This window comes from Oncorhynchus tshawytscha, unplaced genomic scaffold, assembly GCF_018296145.1.
Source record: "Oncorhynchus tshawytscha isolate Ot180627B unplaced genomic scaffold, Otsh_v2.0 Un_contig_6757_pilon_pilon, whole genome shotgun sequence".
NCBI classification, from domain to species: Eukaryota; Metazoa; Chordata; class Actinopteri; order Salmoniformes; family Salmonidae; genus Oncorhynchus; species Oncorhynchus tshawytscha.
This window is the reverse complement of record NW_024609571.1, coordinates 197418-212350: the sequence shown is the minus strand read 5'-3', so window position 1 is coordinate 212350 and position 14933 is coordinate 197418. Positions and strand designations below refer to the sequence as shown.

The 14933-nt window shown below is 45.9% G+C and overlaps 1 protein-coding gene and 1 long non-coding RNA gene across 2 annotated transcripts in view; both read left to right on the top strand.

Moving 5' to 3' along the window:
- The first annotated feature begins 1346 nt into the window (after positions 1-1346).
- Positions 1347-14933, top strand: part of LOC121845178 (MICAL-like protein 2) — a 54630-nt gene continuing 41043 nt past the window's right edge. The window contains exons 1-2 of the mRNA XM_042315965.1: positions 1347-1780; positions 5130-5178. Of these exons, the coding sequence (XP_042171899.1) occupies positions 1638-1780; positions 5130-5178 (192 nt within the window). The 5' untranslated portion in view covers positions 1347-1637. The remainder of the gene's footprint in view (positions 1781-5129; positions 5179-14933) is intronic.
- Positions 5211-8580, top strand: LOC121845177. Its single transcript, XR_006082413.1, has 3 exons — positions 5211-8130; positions 8193-8246; positions 8324-8580. It is a non-coding gene; the product is annotated as an uncharacterized LOC121845177 (long non-coding RNA).

Here is a 14933-nt window from a genome sequence, read left to right as displayed (position 1 = left end):
GTCACAAATCTTGCTGCTGTGATGGCACACTGTGGAATTTCACCCAGTAGATATGGGAGTTTTTCAAAATTGGATTTGTTTTCGAATTCTTTGTGGATCTGTGTAATCTGAGGGAAATATGTGTCTCTAATATGGTCATACATTGGGCAGGAGGTTAGGAAGTGCAGCTCAGTTTCCACCTCATTTTGTGGGCAGTGAGCACATAGCCTGTCTTCTCTTGAGAGCCATGTCTGCCTACGGCGGCCTTTCTCAATAGCAAGGCTATGCTCACTGAGTCTGTACATAGTCAAGGCTTTCCTTAATTTTGGGTCAGTCACAGTGGTCAGGTATTCTGCCGCTGTGTACTCTCTGTGTAGGGCCAAATAGCATTCTAGTTTGCTCTGTTTTTTTTTGTTAATTCTTTCCAATGTGTTAAGTAGTTATCTTTTTGTTTTCTCATGATTTGGTTGGGTCTAATTGTGCTGCTGTCCTGGGGCTCTGTAGTGTGTGTTTGTGTTTGTGAACAGAGCCCCAGGACCAGCTTGCTTAGGGACTCTTCTCCAGGTTCATCTCTCTGTAGGTGATGGCTTTGTTATAGAAGGTTTGTGAATCGCTTCCTTTTAGGTGGTTGTAGAATTTAACAGCTCTTTTCTGGATTTTGATAATTAGTGGGTATCGGCCTAATTCTGCTCTGCATGCATTATTTGGTGTTCTACGTTGTACACGTTGTCTCTCTCTCTGTCTGTCCCCCTCTCTCTCTCTCTCTCTCTCTCTGTCCCTCTCTCTCTCTCTCTCTCTCTCTCTCTCAAAAGAAACAGCCATGGACCGATGACGGGCGTCAATGGGTGTAAGTTATTATCAAGAAACTCCGATATCAGAAATCACCCCCTTTTCCCAGAAAGTACCCGTTTGACTCCGCCCATTTTACACGACAGGAAACCTTTTCAGGTATCAAATCAGTTTTTATTTGATTGCCAAACAGACTCAGGATGTATATCAACACTAGATGGAATATACTATGTAATGGCCATTGAGAGACTTTGAAGACACCGGTCGGCCATATTGGTACTCCCCAGTAGCAGTCCTCCATAGGAATGAATGGAATTATACAGCATTTCAATTAAATGTTTCAAGGACAAAATTACGTGTATTTGTTGTTTTGTAGTGTGGACAGTAACATTAGTAATCTCCCCAAAATTATTCTTTAAGAAAGATGTTTTTATATATTTATTGTTTATGTTTAGCTCACATAATGTAAAGTATGCATTGTGGCGTCTGTAATAGAATAAATGTGGCGTTAACGAATGTTGACAAAAAATACATGGATTTATATTTCTTCCGGAATGTTTTCCATCGGTGGGGGAGTGACAAGATGGAGGCACGGTGGCTTCAACCCCTATGTGTTATCTAGTGTATTTATATAACTCGTTGAACAAAACCACGCGGACGACTTTGTCTCTCTCTCTCTTTTTTAATGAGGTTTCCCCTAATCATTCGTCAGAAGTTGGATCAAAACATTTTTTTTTCCCGTAATTGGGATTTCAGTCACTCGTCTATTTTTTCAAGTTGTGGAAACTCACTTTGTTGCGGTCAGTTCGTGAACTTGGATCGCGTCTTGCCGCTTTACACTCGGTTCGGGGTTTCGGCAGAGAACCAGGATGTCGGCGGTGAAAGCGCTACAACAGTGGTGTAAGCTCCAGGTTCAGGGTTACAGAGATGTCACTATCACCAACATGACCACTTCTTTCAGGGACGGGATGGCTTTCTGCGCCCTCATTCACCGAAACAGACCCGACCTCATGTAAGTAGAGGGCAGTATCGATAGAACTACTTCGAGAGTTGCGAAATTCTATGAGGAAGTGGATAAACTCGACAGTTTAACAAGGAATGAGTCTTGATTTTTGTCTTTATGGTGACACAGCGTAACCTGTATTCACTGCAACAAAGTAGCCCTTGTATGCAACACGAAATAAATATTATGTTGATGTTGCCTGGAGGTAGTTCCCTGTAAGTATCAGTAGCCTAACAACTTGGACATGAAAACCCTACAACTCTTACTCAACGTGGCAGTAAACATTTGTGCTTCCTTTCGATTTGTAAAATAATCCCCAAATTAAAAACGGAATTTAACACGATTTCTGAATACAACAATATCTGTATATCGGGGGAAAATCTCATCAGTGATAAAGTGTAGTCTTTTGTCAAATGTTTATTTTTTTTAAAGACACAGTAGATTACAGGTTTACAGTAAACAGTAGGGGACAGGGTAACCGTCTAAACATAACATTAACTATTTGAGATAATCAGTAGCCTGGGCAGTCTACTGTCTGAATGACAAGGCATCATTTCCACATGTTTCACTCCGGTGAATTCCGTCTAAAGACCCAAATATATATATTTTTTATAGAATCAGTGGAAAACTGGTGTGTGTCAGACTGACTCTGAGTTGCATTTTGACATTTTAATAATAGCAAAGTGAATCACTGGTCATAAGATGGAGTGACATTGACGCTGTCATTATGATGGTGAGGTTCTCAAGTGAAGATGTTTTTGAATGATTCTGCAAAGGAGTCGGAGCGAATGGAATGTTTGATTATATTGTGACACCACTCTACTGATTCTGCAAAGGAGTCTGAGTGAATGGAATGTTTGATTATATTGTGACACCACTCTACTGATTCTGCAAAGGAGTCGGAGCGAATGGAATGTTTGATTATATTGTGACACCACTCCACTGATTCTGCAAAGGAGTCGGAGCGAATGGAATGTTTGATTATATTGTGACACCACTCTACTAATTCTGCAAAGGAGTCGGAGCGAATGGAATGTTTGACATATTGTGACACCACTCCACTGATTCTGCAAAGGAGTCGGAGCGAATGGAATGTTTGACATATTGTGACACCACTCCACTGATTCTGCAAAGGAGTCGGAGCGAATGGAATGTTTGACATATTGTGACACCACTCCACTGATTCTGCAAAGGAGTCTGAGCGAATGGAATGTTTGATTATATTGTGACACCACTCCACTGATTCTGCAAAGGAGTCAGAGCGAATGGAATGTTTGACATATTGTGACACCACTCCACTGATTCTGCAAAGGAGTCGGAGCGAATGGAATGTTTGACATATTGTGACACCACTCCACTGATTCTGCAAAGGAGTCTGAGCGAATGGAATGTTTGATTATATTGTGACACCACTCCACTGATTCCGCTCCAGCCATTACCACGAGCCCGTTCTCCCCAATCAAGGTGCCACCAGCCTCCTTTGGACTAGATTGTGATCCAGGGAATAATAGGAGGTAGCTTGCGTCAGTGGGGTGTGAGATCCAGGGAATAATGCCAGGTAGCTTGCATCAGTGGGGTGTGAGATCCAGGGAGTAATAGGAGGTAGCTTGCATCACTGGGGTATGAGATCCAGGGAATAATAGGAGGTAGCTTGCATCAGTGGGGTGTGAGATACAGGGAATAATAGGAGGTAGCTTGCATCTGTGGGGTGTGAGATCCAGGGAATAATAGGAGGTAGCTTGCATCAGTGGGGTGTGAGATCCAGGGAATAATAGGAGGTAGCTTGCATCAGTGGGGTGTAGCTTGCATCAGTGGGGTGTGAGATCCAGGGAATAATAGGAGGTAGCTTGCATCAGTGGGGTGTACCTTGCATCAGTGGGGTGTGAGATCCAGGGAATAATAGGAGGTAGCTTGCATCAGTGGGGTGTGAGATCCAGGGAATAATAGGAGGTAGCTTGCATCAGTGGGGTGTGAGATCCAGGGAATAATAGGAGGTAGCTTGCGTCAGTGGGGTGTGAGATCCAGGGAATAATAGGAGGTAGCTTGCATCAGTGGGGTGTGAGATCCAGGGAATAATAGGAGGTAGCTTGCGTCAGTGGGGTGTGAGATCCAGGGAATAATAGGAGGTAGCTTGCGTCAGTGGGGTGTGAGATCCAGGGAATAATAGGAGGTAGCTTGCGTCAGTGGGGTGTGAGATCCAGGGAATAATAGGAGGTAGCTTGCGTCAGTGGGGTGTGAGATCCAGGGAATAATAGGAGGTAGCTTGCGTCAGTGGGGTGTGAGATCCAGGGAATAATAGGAGGTAGCTTGCGTCAGTGGGGTGTGAGATCCAGGGAATAATAGGAGGTAGCTTGCGTCAGTGGGGTGTGAGATCCAGGGAATAATAGGAGGTAGCTTGCGTCAGTGGGGTGTGAGATCCAGGGAATAATAGGAGGTAGCTTGCGTCAGTGGGGTGTGAGATCCAGGGAATAATAGGAGGTAGCTTGCGTCAGTGGGGTGTGAGATCCAGGGAATAATAGGAGGTAGCTTGCGTCAGTGGGGTGTGAGATCCAGGGAATAATAGGAGGTAGCTTGCGTCAGTGGGGTGTGAGATCCAGGGAATAATAGGAGGTAGCTTGCGTCAGTGGGGTGTGAGATCCAGGGAATAATAGGAGGTAGCTTGCGTCAGTGGGGTGTGAGATCCAGGGAATAATAGGAGGTAGCTTGCGTCAGTGGGGTGTGAGATCCAGGGAATAATAGGAGGTAGCTTGCGTCAGTGGGGTGTGAGATCCAGGGAATAATAGGAGGTAGCTTGCGTCAGTGGGGTGTGAGATCCAGGGAATAATAGGATGTAGCTTGCGTCAGTGGGGTGTGAGATCCAGGGAATAATAGGAGGTAGCTTGCGTCAGTGGGGTGTGAGATCCAGGGAATAATAGGAGGTAGCTTGCGTCAGTGGGGTGTGAGATCCAGGGAATAATAGGAGGTAGCTTGCGTCAGTGGGGTGTGAGATCCAGGGAATAATAGGAGGTAGCTTGCGTCAGTGGGGTGTGAGATCCAGGGAATAATAGGAGGTAGCTTGCGTCAGTGGGGTGTGAGATCCAGGGAATAATAGGAGGTAGCTTGCGTCAGTGGGGTGTGAGATCCAGGGAATAATGGCAGGTAGCTTGCGTCAGTGGGGTGTGAGATCCAGGGAGTAATAGGAGGTAGCTTGCGTCAGTGGGGTGTGAGATCCAGGGAGTAATAGGAGGTAGCTTGCGTCAGTGGGGTGTGAGATCCAGGGAATAATGGCAGGTAGCTTGCGTCAGTGTGGTGTGAGATCCAGGGAATAATGCCAGGTGTCAGTGGTGTGACTAACCTAATCTGTGCTTCTTCTCCTCAGTGACTTTGATTCCCTGATGAAGGAGAATGTCTATGACAACAACCACCTGGTAAGTTACTGATGAACACACACAGACATAGACTACTATAGATAATACAACCAGCTGAGTCTCACCATAGACTACTATAGATTATACAACCAGCTGAGTCTCACCATAGACTACTATAGATTATACAACCAGCTGAGTCTCACTACTCCACATCATAGACTACTATAGATTATACAACCAGCTGAGTCTCACGACTCCACAACATAGACTGCTATAGATTATACAACCAGCTGAGTCTCACCATAGACTACTATAGATTATACAACCAGCTGAGTCTCACCATAGACTACTATAGATTATACAACCAGCTGAGTCTCACCATAGACTACTATAGATAATACAACCAGCTGAGTCTCACTACTCCTCACCATAGACTACTATAGATTATACAACCAGCTGAGTCTCACTACTCCACAACATAGACTACTATAGATTATACAACCAGCTGAGTCTCACGACTCCACAACATAGACTGCTATAGATTATACAACCAGCTGAGTCTCACCATAGACTACTATAGATTATACAACCAGCTGAGTCTCACCATAGACTACTATAGATTATACAACCAGCTGAGTCTCACCATAGACTACTATAGATAATACAACCAGCTGAGTCTCACTACTCCTCACCATAGACTACTATAGATTATACAACCAGCTGAGTCTCACTACTCCACAACATAGACTACTATAGATTATACAACCAGCTGAGTCTCACGACTCCACAACATAGACTGCTATAGATTATACAACCAGCTGAGTCTCACCATAGACTACTATAGATTATACAACCAGCTGAGTCTCACCATAGACTACTATAGATTATACAACCAGCTGAGTCTCACCATAGACTACTATAGATAATACAACCAGCTGAGTCTCACTACTCCTCACCATAGACTACTATAGATTATACAACCAGCTGAGTCTCACTACTCCACAACATAGACTGCTATAGATAATACAACCAGCTGAGTCTCACCATAGACGACTATAGATTATACAACCAGCTGAGTCTCACTACTCCACATCATAGACTGCTATAGATTATACAACCAGCTGAGTCTCACCATAGACTACTATAGATTATACAACCAGCTGAGTCTCACTACTCCACATCATAGACTGCTATAGATTATACAACCAGCTGAGTCTCACCATAGACGACTATAGATTATACAACCAGCTGAATCTCACCATAGACGACTATAGATAATACAACCAGCTGAGTCTCACTACTCCACAACATAGACTACTATAGATTATACAACCAGCTGAGTCTCACTACTCCACAACATAGACTGCTATAGATTATACAACCAGCTGAGTCTCACCATAGACGACTATAGATTATACAACCAGCTGAGTCTCACCATAGACTACTATAGATAATACAACCAGCTGAGTCTCACCATAGACTACTATAGATAATACAACCAGCTGAGTCTCACCATAGACTACTATAGATAATACAACCAGCTGAGTCTCACCATAGACGACTATAGATTATACAACCAGCTGAGTCTCACCATAGACGACTATAGATTATACAACCAGCTGAGTCTCACTACTCTACATCATAGACTACTATAGATAATACAACCAGCTGAGTCTCACCATAGACTACTATAGATAATACAACCAGCTGAGTCTCACCATAGACTACTATAGATTATACAACCAGCTGAGTCTCACTACTCCACAACATAGACTGCTATAGATAATACAACCAGCTGAGTCTCACCATAGACGACTATAGATTATACAACCAGCTGAGTCTCACTACTCCACATCATAGACTGCTATAGATTATACAACCAGCTGAGTCACTACTCCACAACATAGACTACTATAGATTATACAACCAGCTGAGTCTCACTACTCCACAACATAGACTGCTATAGATTATACAACCAGCTGAGTCTCACCATAGACGACTATAGATTATACAACCAGCTGAGTCTCACTACTCCACAACATAGACTACTATAGATTATACAACTAGCTGAGTCTCACTACTCCACATCATAGACTGCTATAGATTATACAACCAGCTGAGTCTCACCATAGACGACTATAGATTATACAACCAGCTGAGTCTCACCATAGACTACTATAGATAATACAACCAGCTGAGTCTCACCATAGACAATACAGCCAGCTAAATCTCCCTACTCCTCACCATAGACTACTATAGATTATACAGCCAACTGACTGTCACTCCAGACCATAAACTCCAGCAAACTGACAACCATTTTAGCACCAATTCATTACGTAGAGTGATATATCTAGGCTTAATTAACACTCTAGCACTATACTTCTGATATAGAACTACAGTAACATTCTAGCCTCTGGATTATTCTGATATAGAACTACAGTAACATTCTAGCCTCTGGATTATTCTGATATAGAACTACAGTAACATTCTAGCCTCTGGATTATTCTGATATAGAACTACAGTAACATTCTAGCATCTGGATTATTCTGATATAGAACTACAGTAACATTCTAGCCTCATGGAAAATATTGTTATTTCGAACAACCAATGACCAACTCAGCCGTAAACCAGCTGCGTATTGAACGTTGAGATCGCCAGAGACCCCGTCTCTATGGCAATGACAAGGAGTGGCATGTTAGCTAAAGAGACTGGTGCTCAGACTACCCACAGCTCTGTGTCATGCAGGCCAGTTCAGTTATTAATGATTGATGTAGTTGCCATAGTTACGTATCATCTGAAAGCAAAACAGGGCCATATCAACAGTTGGACATTTGTGGGAATTTCTCCCGTTAGATTCCACACATAAACTTTCACTTTTGTATTGGAATGATGTTGTTCCTCCCTTTTCTCAGGACAGGGAGAGGTTAACCTGGAGGTTACCTCAGAGCAGGGAGAGGTTAGCTTGGAGGTTTTCTCAGGACAGGGAGAGACAAGGGAGAGGTTAGCCTGGAGGTTTCCTCAGGGCAGGGAGGTTAGCCTGGAGGTTTCCTCAGGGCAGGGAGTTTAGCCTGGAGGTTTCCTCAGGACAGGGAGAGGTTAGCCTGGAGGTTTCCTCAGGACAGGGAGAGGTTAGCCTGGAGATTTCCTCAGAGCATGGAGAGGTTAGCCTGGAGGTTTCCTCAGAGCATGGAGTGAGAAGGGAGAGGTTAGCCTGGAGGTTTCCTCAGGACAGGGAGAGGTTAGCCTGGATGTTTCCTCAGGGCAGGGAGAGAGAAGGGAGAGGTTAGCCTGGAGGTTTCCTCAGGGCAGGGAGAGGTTTGCCTGGAGGTAGGGAAGGGAGAGGTTAACCTGGAGGTTTCCTCAGAGCATGGAGAGAGAAGGGAGAGGTTAGCCTGGAGGTTTCCTCAGAGCATGGAGAGAGAAGGGAGAGGTTAGCCTGGAGGTTTCCTCAGGACAGGGAAAGAGAAGGGAGAGGTTAGCCTGGAGGTTACCTCAGAGCAGGGAGAGGTTAGCCTGGAGATTTCCTCAGAGCAGGGAGAGGTTAGCCTGGAGGTTTCCTCAGAGCAGGGAGAGGTTAGCCTGGAGGTTTTCCTCAGGGCAGGGAGAGAGAGAGAAGGGAGAGGTTAGCCTGGAGTTTTCCTCAGGGCAGGGAGAGGGAAAGGAGAGGTTAGCCTGGAGGTTACCTCAGAGCAGGGAGAGGTTAGCCTGGAGGTTACCTCAGAGCAGGGAGAGGTTTGCCTGGAGTTTTCCTCAGTGCAGGGAGAGGGAAAGGAGAGGTTAGCCTGGAGGTTACCTCAGAGCAGGGAGAGGTTAGCCTGGAGGTTACCTCAGAGCAGGGAGAGGTTTGCCTGGAGGTTTCCTCAGAGCAGGGAGAGGTTAACCTGGAGGTTTCCTCAGAGCAGGGAGAGGTTAGCCTGGAGGTTTCCTCAGAGCAGGGAGAGGTTAGCCTGGAGGTTTCCTCAGGGCAGGGAGAGGTTAGCCTGGAGGTAGAGAAGGGAGAGGTTAGCCTGGAGGTTTCCTCAGGGAAGGGATAGGTTAACCTGGAGGTTTCCTCAGGACAGGGAGAGGTTAGCCTGGAGGTTTCCCCAGGACAGGGAGAGGTTAGCCTGGAGGTTTCCTCAGGACAGGGAGAGGTTAGCCTGGAGGTTTCCTCAGGACAGGGAGAGGTTTGCCTGGAGGTAGGGAAGGGAGAGGTTAACCTGGAGGTTTCCTCAGGACAGGGAGAGAGAAGGGAGAGGTTAGCCTGGAGGTTTCCTCAGAGCATGGAGAGAGAAGGGAGGGGTTAGCCTGGAGGTTTCCTCAGGACAGGGAGAGGTTAGCCTGGAGGTTTCCTCAGGACAAGGAGAGGGAAAGGAGAGATTAGCCTGGAGGTTACCTCAGAGCAGGGAGAGGTTAGCCTGGAGGTTTCCTCAGAGCAGGGAGAGGTTAACCTGGAGGTTTCCTCAGAGCAGGGAGAGGTTAACCTGGAGGTTTCCTCAGAGCAGGGAGAGGTTAGCCTGAAGGTTTCCTCAGAGCAGGGAGAGGTTAGCCTGGAGGTTTCCTCAGAGCAGGGATAGGTTAGCCTGGAGGTTTCCTCGGGGCAGGGAGAGGTTAGCCTGGAGGTAGAGAAGGGAGAGGTTAGCCTGGAGGTTTCCTCAGGACAGGGAGAGGTTAGCCTGGAGATTTCCCCAGGACAGGGAGAGGTTAGCCTGGAGGTTTCCTCAGGACAGGGAGAGGTTAGCCTGGAGGTTTCCTCAGGACAGGGAGAGGTTTGCCTGGAGGTAGGGAAGGGAGAGGTTAACCTGGAGGTTTCCTCAGGACAGGGAGAGAGAAGGGAGAGGTTAGCCTGGAGGTTTCCTCGGAGCATGGAGAGAGAAGGGAGAGGTTAGCCTGGAGGTTTCCTCAGGACAGGGAGAGGTTAGCCTGGAGGTTTCCTCAGAGCAGGGAGAGAGACGGGAGAGGTTAGCCTGGATGTTTCCTCAGGGCAGGGAGAGAGAAGGGAGAGGTTGACCTGGAGGTTTCCTCAGGACAGGGAGAGAGAAGGGAGAGTTTAGCCTGGAGGATTCCTCAGGACAAGGAGAGGGAAAGGAGAGGTTAGCCTGGAGGTTACCTCAGAGCAGGGAGAGGTTAGCCTGGAGATTTCCTCAGAGCAGGGAGAGGTTAGCCTGGAGGTTTCCTCAGAGCAGGGAGAGGTTAGCCTGGAGGTTTTCCTCAGGGCAGGGAGAGAGAGAGAAGGGAGGTTATCCAGAAAATCACATTGTAGGATTTTTAATGAATTTATTTGCAAATTATCGTGGAAAATAAGTATTTGGTCACCTACAAACAAGCAAGATTTCTGGCTCCCACAGACCTGTAACTTCTTCTTTAAGAGGCTCCTCTGTGCTCCACTCGTTACCTGTATTAATGGCACCTGTTTGAAGTTATCAGTATAAAAGACATCTGTTCACAACCTCAAACAGTCACACTCCAAACTCCACTATGGCCAAGACCAAAGAGCTGTCAAAGGACACCAGAAACAAAATTGTAGACCTGCACCAGGCTGGGAAGACTGAATCTGCAATAGGTAAGCAGCTTGGTTTGAAGAAATCAACTGTGGGAGCAATTATTAGGAAATGGAAGACATACAAGACCACTGATAATCTCCCTCGATCTGGGGCTCCACGCAAGATCTCACCCCGTGGGGTCAAAATTATCACAAGAACGGTGAGCAAAAATCCCAGAACCACACGGGGGGACCTAGTGAATGACCTGCAGAGAGCTGGGACCAAAGTAACAAAGCCTACTATCAGTAACACACTACGGCGCCAGGGACTCAAATCCTGCAGTGCCAGACGTGTCCCCCTGCTTCAGCCAGTACATGTCCAGGCCCGTCTGAAGTTTGCTAGAGAGCATTTGGATGATCCAGAAGAAGATTGGGAGAATGTCATATGGTCAGATGAAACCAAAATATAACTTTTTGGTAAAAACTCAACTCGTTGTGTTTGGAGGACAAAGAATCCTGAGTTGCATCCAAAGAACACCATACCTACTGTGAAGCATGGGGATGGAAACATCATGCTTTGGGGCTGTTTTTCTGCAAAGGGACCAGGACGACTGATCCGTGTAAAGGAAAGAATGAATGGGGCCATGCATCGTGAGATTTTGAGTGTGAACCTCCTTCCATCAGCAAGGGCATTGAAGATGAAACGTGGCTGGGTCTTTCAGCATGACAATGATCCCAAACACACCGCCCGGGCAACAAAGGAGTGGCTTCGTAAGAAGCATTTCAAGGTCCTGGAGTGGCCTAGCCAGTCTCCAGATCTCAACCCCATAGAAAATCTTTGGAGGGAGTTGAAAGTCTGTGTTGCCCAGCAACAGCCCCAAAACATCACTGCTCTAGAGGAGATCTGCATGGAGGAATGGGCCAAAATACCAGCAACAGTGTGTGAAAACCTTGTGAAGACTTACAGAAAAGTTTGACCTCTGTCATTGCCAACAAAAGGGTATAAAACAAAGTACTGACATAAACTTTTGCTATTGACCAAATACTTATTTTCCGCCATAATTTGCATATAAATTCATTAAAAATCCTACAATGTGATTTTCTGGATTTTTTTCTTCTCATTTTGTCTGTCATAGTTGAAGTGTACCTATGATGAAAATTACAGGCCTCTCTCATCTGTTTAAGTGGGAGAACTTGCACAATTGGTGGCTGACTAAATACTTTTTTGCCCCACTGTATATATACACACACACACACACTTTGACTGTTGAAACCCCCGGGCTTTCCATTCTTTCTCCCAGTCATGAAGAAAGCCAGGAACATTTCTGACAGGAAAGTGAGGAATCTAACAAGAGAAATTCCCAAGAACTCCAGACTGTTGATGGTCCTGCAATGGTTTCTCTTTCTGTCCTGAATCATTGCTGGGATCTGTCCTGTCCTGCCTTTACATGTCTGTTTCTTTCTGTCCTGAATCATTGCTGGGATCTGTCCTGTTCTGTCTTTACATGTCTGTTTCTTTCTGTCCTGAATCATTGCTGGGATCTGTCCTGTTCTGTCTTTACATGTCTGTTTCTTTCTGTCCTGAATCATTGCTGGGATCTGTCCTGTTCTGCCTTGTCTGTTTTCTTTTCATACTTTTTGTTCTGGTCTAAATATGCAGCTTTAGAACCAGGCCAGCCAGCCTGCCAGGCCAGCCAGCCAGCCAGGCCAGCCAGCCAGGCCCGCTACTTCAGTTGCTCAGGCTGTATTCACACAGACAGTCCATTAAAACACTGAGACGTACATAGCAGTTACTGTAAACAAGGAGTTAACTCACATTCTGCCGAGCAAATTCATAAATTAGTGGACAGGGATTTCTCAAACACTGAAATAGTAACAAAGACATCTCTCTTTCTCACACACAGTCACTTTACCAGCTATTCCAGTCGTGTGGTGTGGGAGTATTGGAATGACAACAACGCTTTGTCTCCGAGTCTCTGCTTCCATAGACCAATGGGAGTGTTGGAATGACAACAACACTTTGTCTCTGAGTCTCTGCCTCTATAGACCAATGGGAGTGTTGGAATGAGAACAACACCTTGTCTCTGCCTCTATAGACCAATGGGAGTGTTGGAATGAGAACAACACCTTGTCTCTGCCTCTATAGACCAATGGGAGTGTTGGAATGAGAACCACACCTTGTCTCTGCCTCTGTGGACCAATGGGAGTGTTGGAATGAGAACAACACCTTGTCTCTGCCTCTATAGACCAATGGGAGTGTTGGAATGAGAACAACACCTTGTCTCTGCCTCTATAGACCAATGGGAGTGTTGGAATGAGAACAACACCTTGTCTCTGCCTCTATAGACCAATGGGAGTGTTGGAATGAGAACCACACCTTGTCTCTGCCTCTATAGACCAATGGGAGTGTTGGAATGAGAACCACACCTTGTCTCTGCCTCTATAGACCAATGGGAGTGTTGGAATGAGAACCACACCTTGTCTCTGCCTCTATAGACCAATGGGAGTGTTGGAATGAGAACCACACCTTGTCTCTGAGTCTCTGCCTCTATAGACCAATAGGAGTGTTGGAATGAGAACCACACCTTGTCTCTGAGTCTCTGCCACTATAGAACAGTCCCTGAGTCAGCAGATCTCCATATCTACAGTGTGTTGTAGCATGGTTCTGTCAATCTTGATAACAATATCGAAATCACATGCTTTGTAAACAACAGGTGTAGACTAACAGCTGATTGGTCCTTCCCAACAAGGCAGAGAGAAAGAACATAGACAAGTACTACAACAGTAATCACACGTCAATAAACACACTGAGTAACGATAACTTGGCTCTATACACACACTGAGTAATGATAACTTGGCTCTATACACACACTGAGTAACGATAACTTTGCTCTATACACACACTGGGTAACGATAACTTGGCTCTATACACACACTGAGTAATGATAACTTGGCTCTATACACACACTGGGTAACGATAACTTGGCTCTATACACACACTGAGTAATGATAACTTGGCTCTATACACACACTGAGTAACGATAACTTGGCTCTATACACACACTGAGTAACGATAACTTGGCTCTATACACACACTGAGTAATGATAACTTGGCTCTATACACACACTGGGTAACGATAACTTGGCTCTATACACACACTGGGTAACGATAACTTGGCTCTATACACACACTGGGTAACGATAACTTGGCTCTATACACACACTGAGTAACGATAACTTGGCTCTATACACACACTGGGTAACGATAACTTGGCTCTATACACACTGGGTAACGATAACTTGGCTCTATACACACACTGAGTAATGATAACTTGGCTCTATACACACACTGGGTAACGATAACTTGGCTCTATACACACACTGGGTAACGATAACTTGGCTCTATACACACACTGGGTAACGATAACTTGGCTCTATACACACACTGGGTAACGATAACTTGGCTCTATACACACACTGGGTAACGATAACTTGGCTCTATACACACACTGGGTAACGATAACTTGGCTCTATACACACACTGGGTAACGATAACTTGGCTCTATACACGGGGTACCAGTATTGAGTCAGTGTGTAGGGGTACGAGGTAAGGGGGGTCCTATGTAGAAAGTCTGGGTAGCTGCTGGCTAACTATTTATCAGTCTTACGGCTTGGGGAAGAAGCTGGTCAGGGTCCTGTTGGTTCCAGACTTGGTGCATCGGTACCACTTGCCGTGCAGTAGCAGACGTGAGAACAGTCTATGACTGGGGTGGCTTTAGTCTGACAATTTTTAGGGCCTTCCTCTGACACCGTCTGGTATAGAGGTCCTGGATGGCAGGAAGCTTGGCCCCAGTGATGTACTGGGCCGTACGCACTACCCTCTGTAGTGCCTTGCCTACCCTCTGTCTGTGTGTTCCAGCCCTCTATCTGTAGCGCCTTGCGGTCGGAGGCCGAGTAGTTTCCGTACCAAGCGGTGATCTAGCCAGTCAAGATGCGCTCAATGGTGCAACTGTAGAACTTTTGGAGGATCTGGGGACTCATGCCAAATATTTTCAGCCTGCTGAGGGGGAAGACGCTTTGTCCTGCCTTATTGTTCTGTGTTCCCAGGTGTACAGCCTTCTGTCTGTGTGCTCCAGCCTTCTGTCTGTGTGCTCCAGCCTTCTATCTCTCTGTGTGTTCCAGCCTTCTATCTATCTGTGTGCTCCAGCCTTCTATCTCTCTGTGTGTTCCAGCCTTCTATCTCTCTGTGTGCTCCAGCCTTCTATCTCTCTGTGTGTTCCAGCCTTCTATCTCTCTGTGTGTTCCAGCCTTCTGTCTGTGTGTTCCAGCCTTCTATCTATCTGTGTGTTCCAGC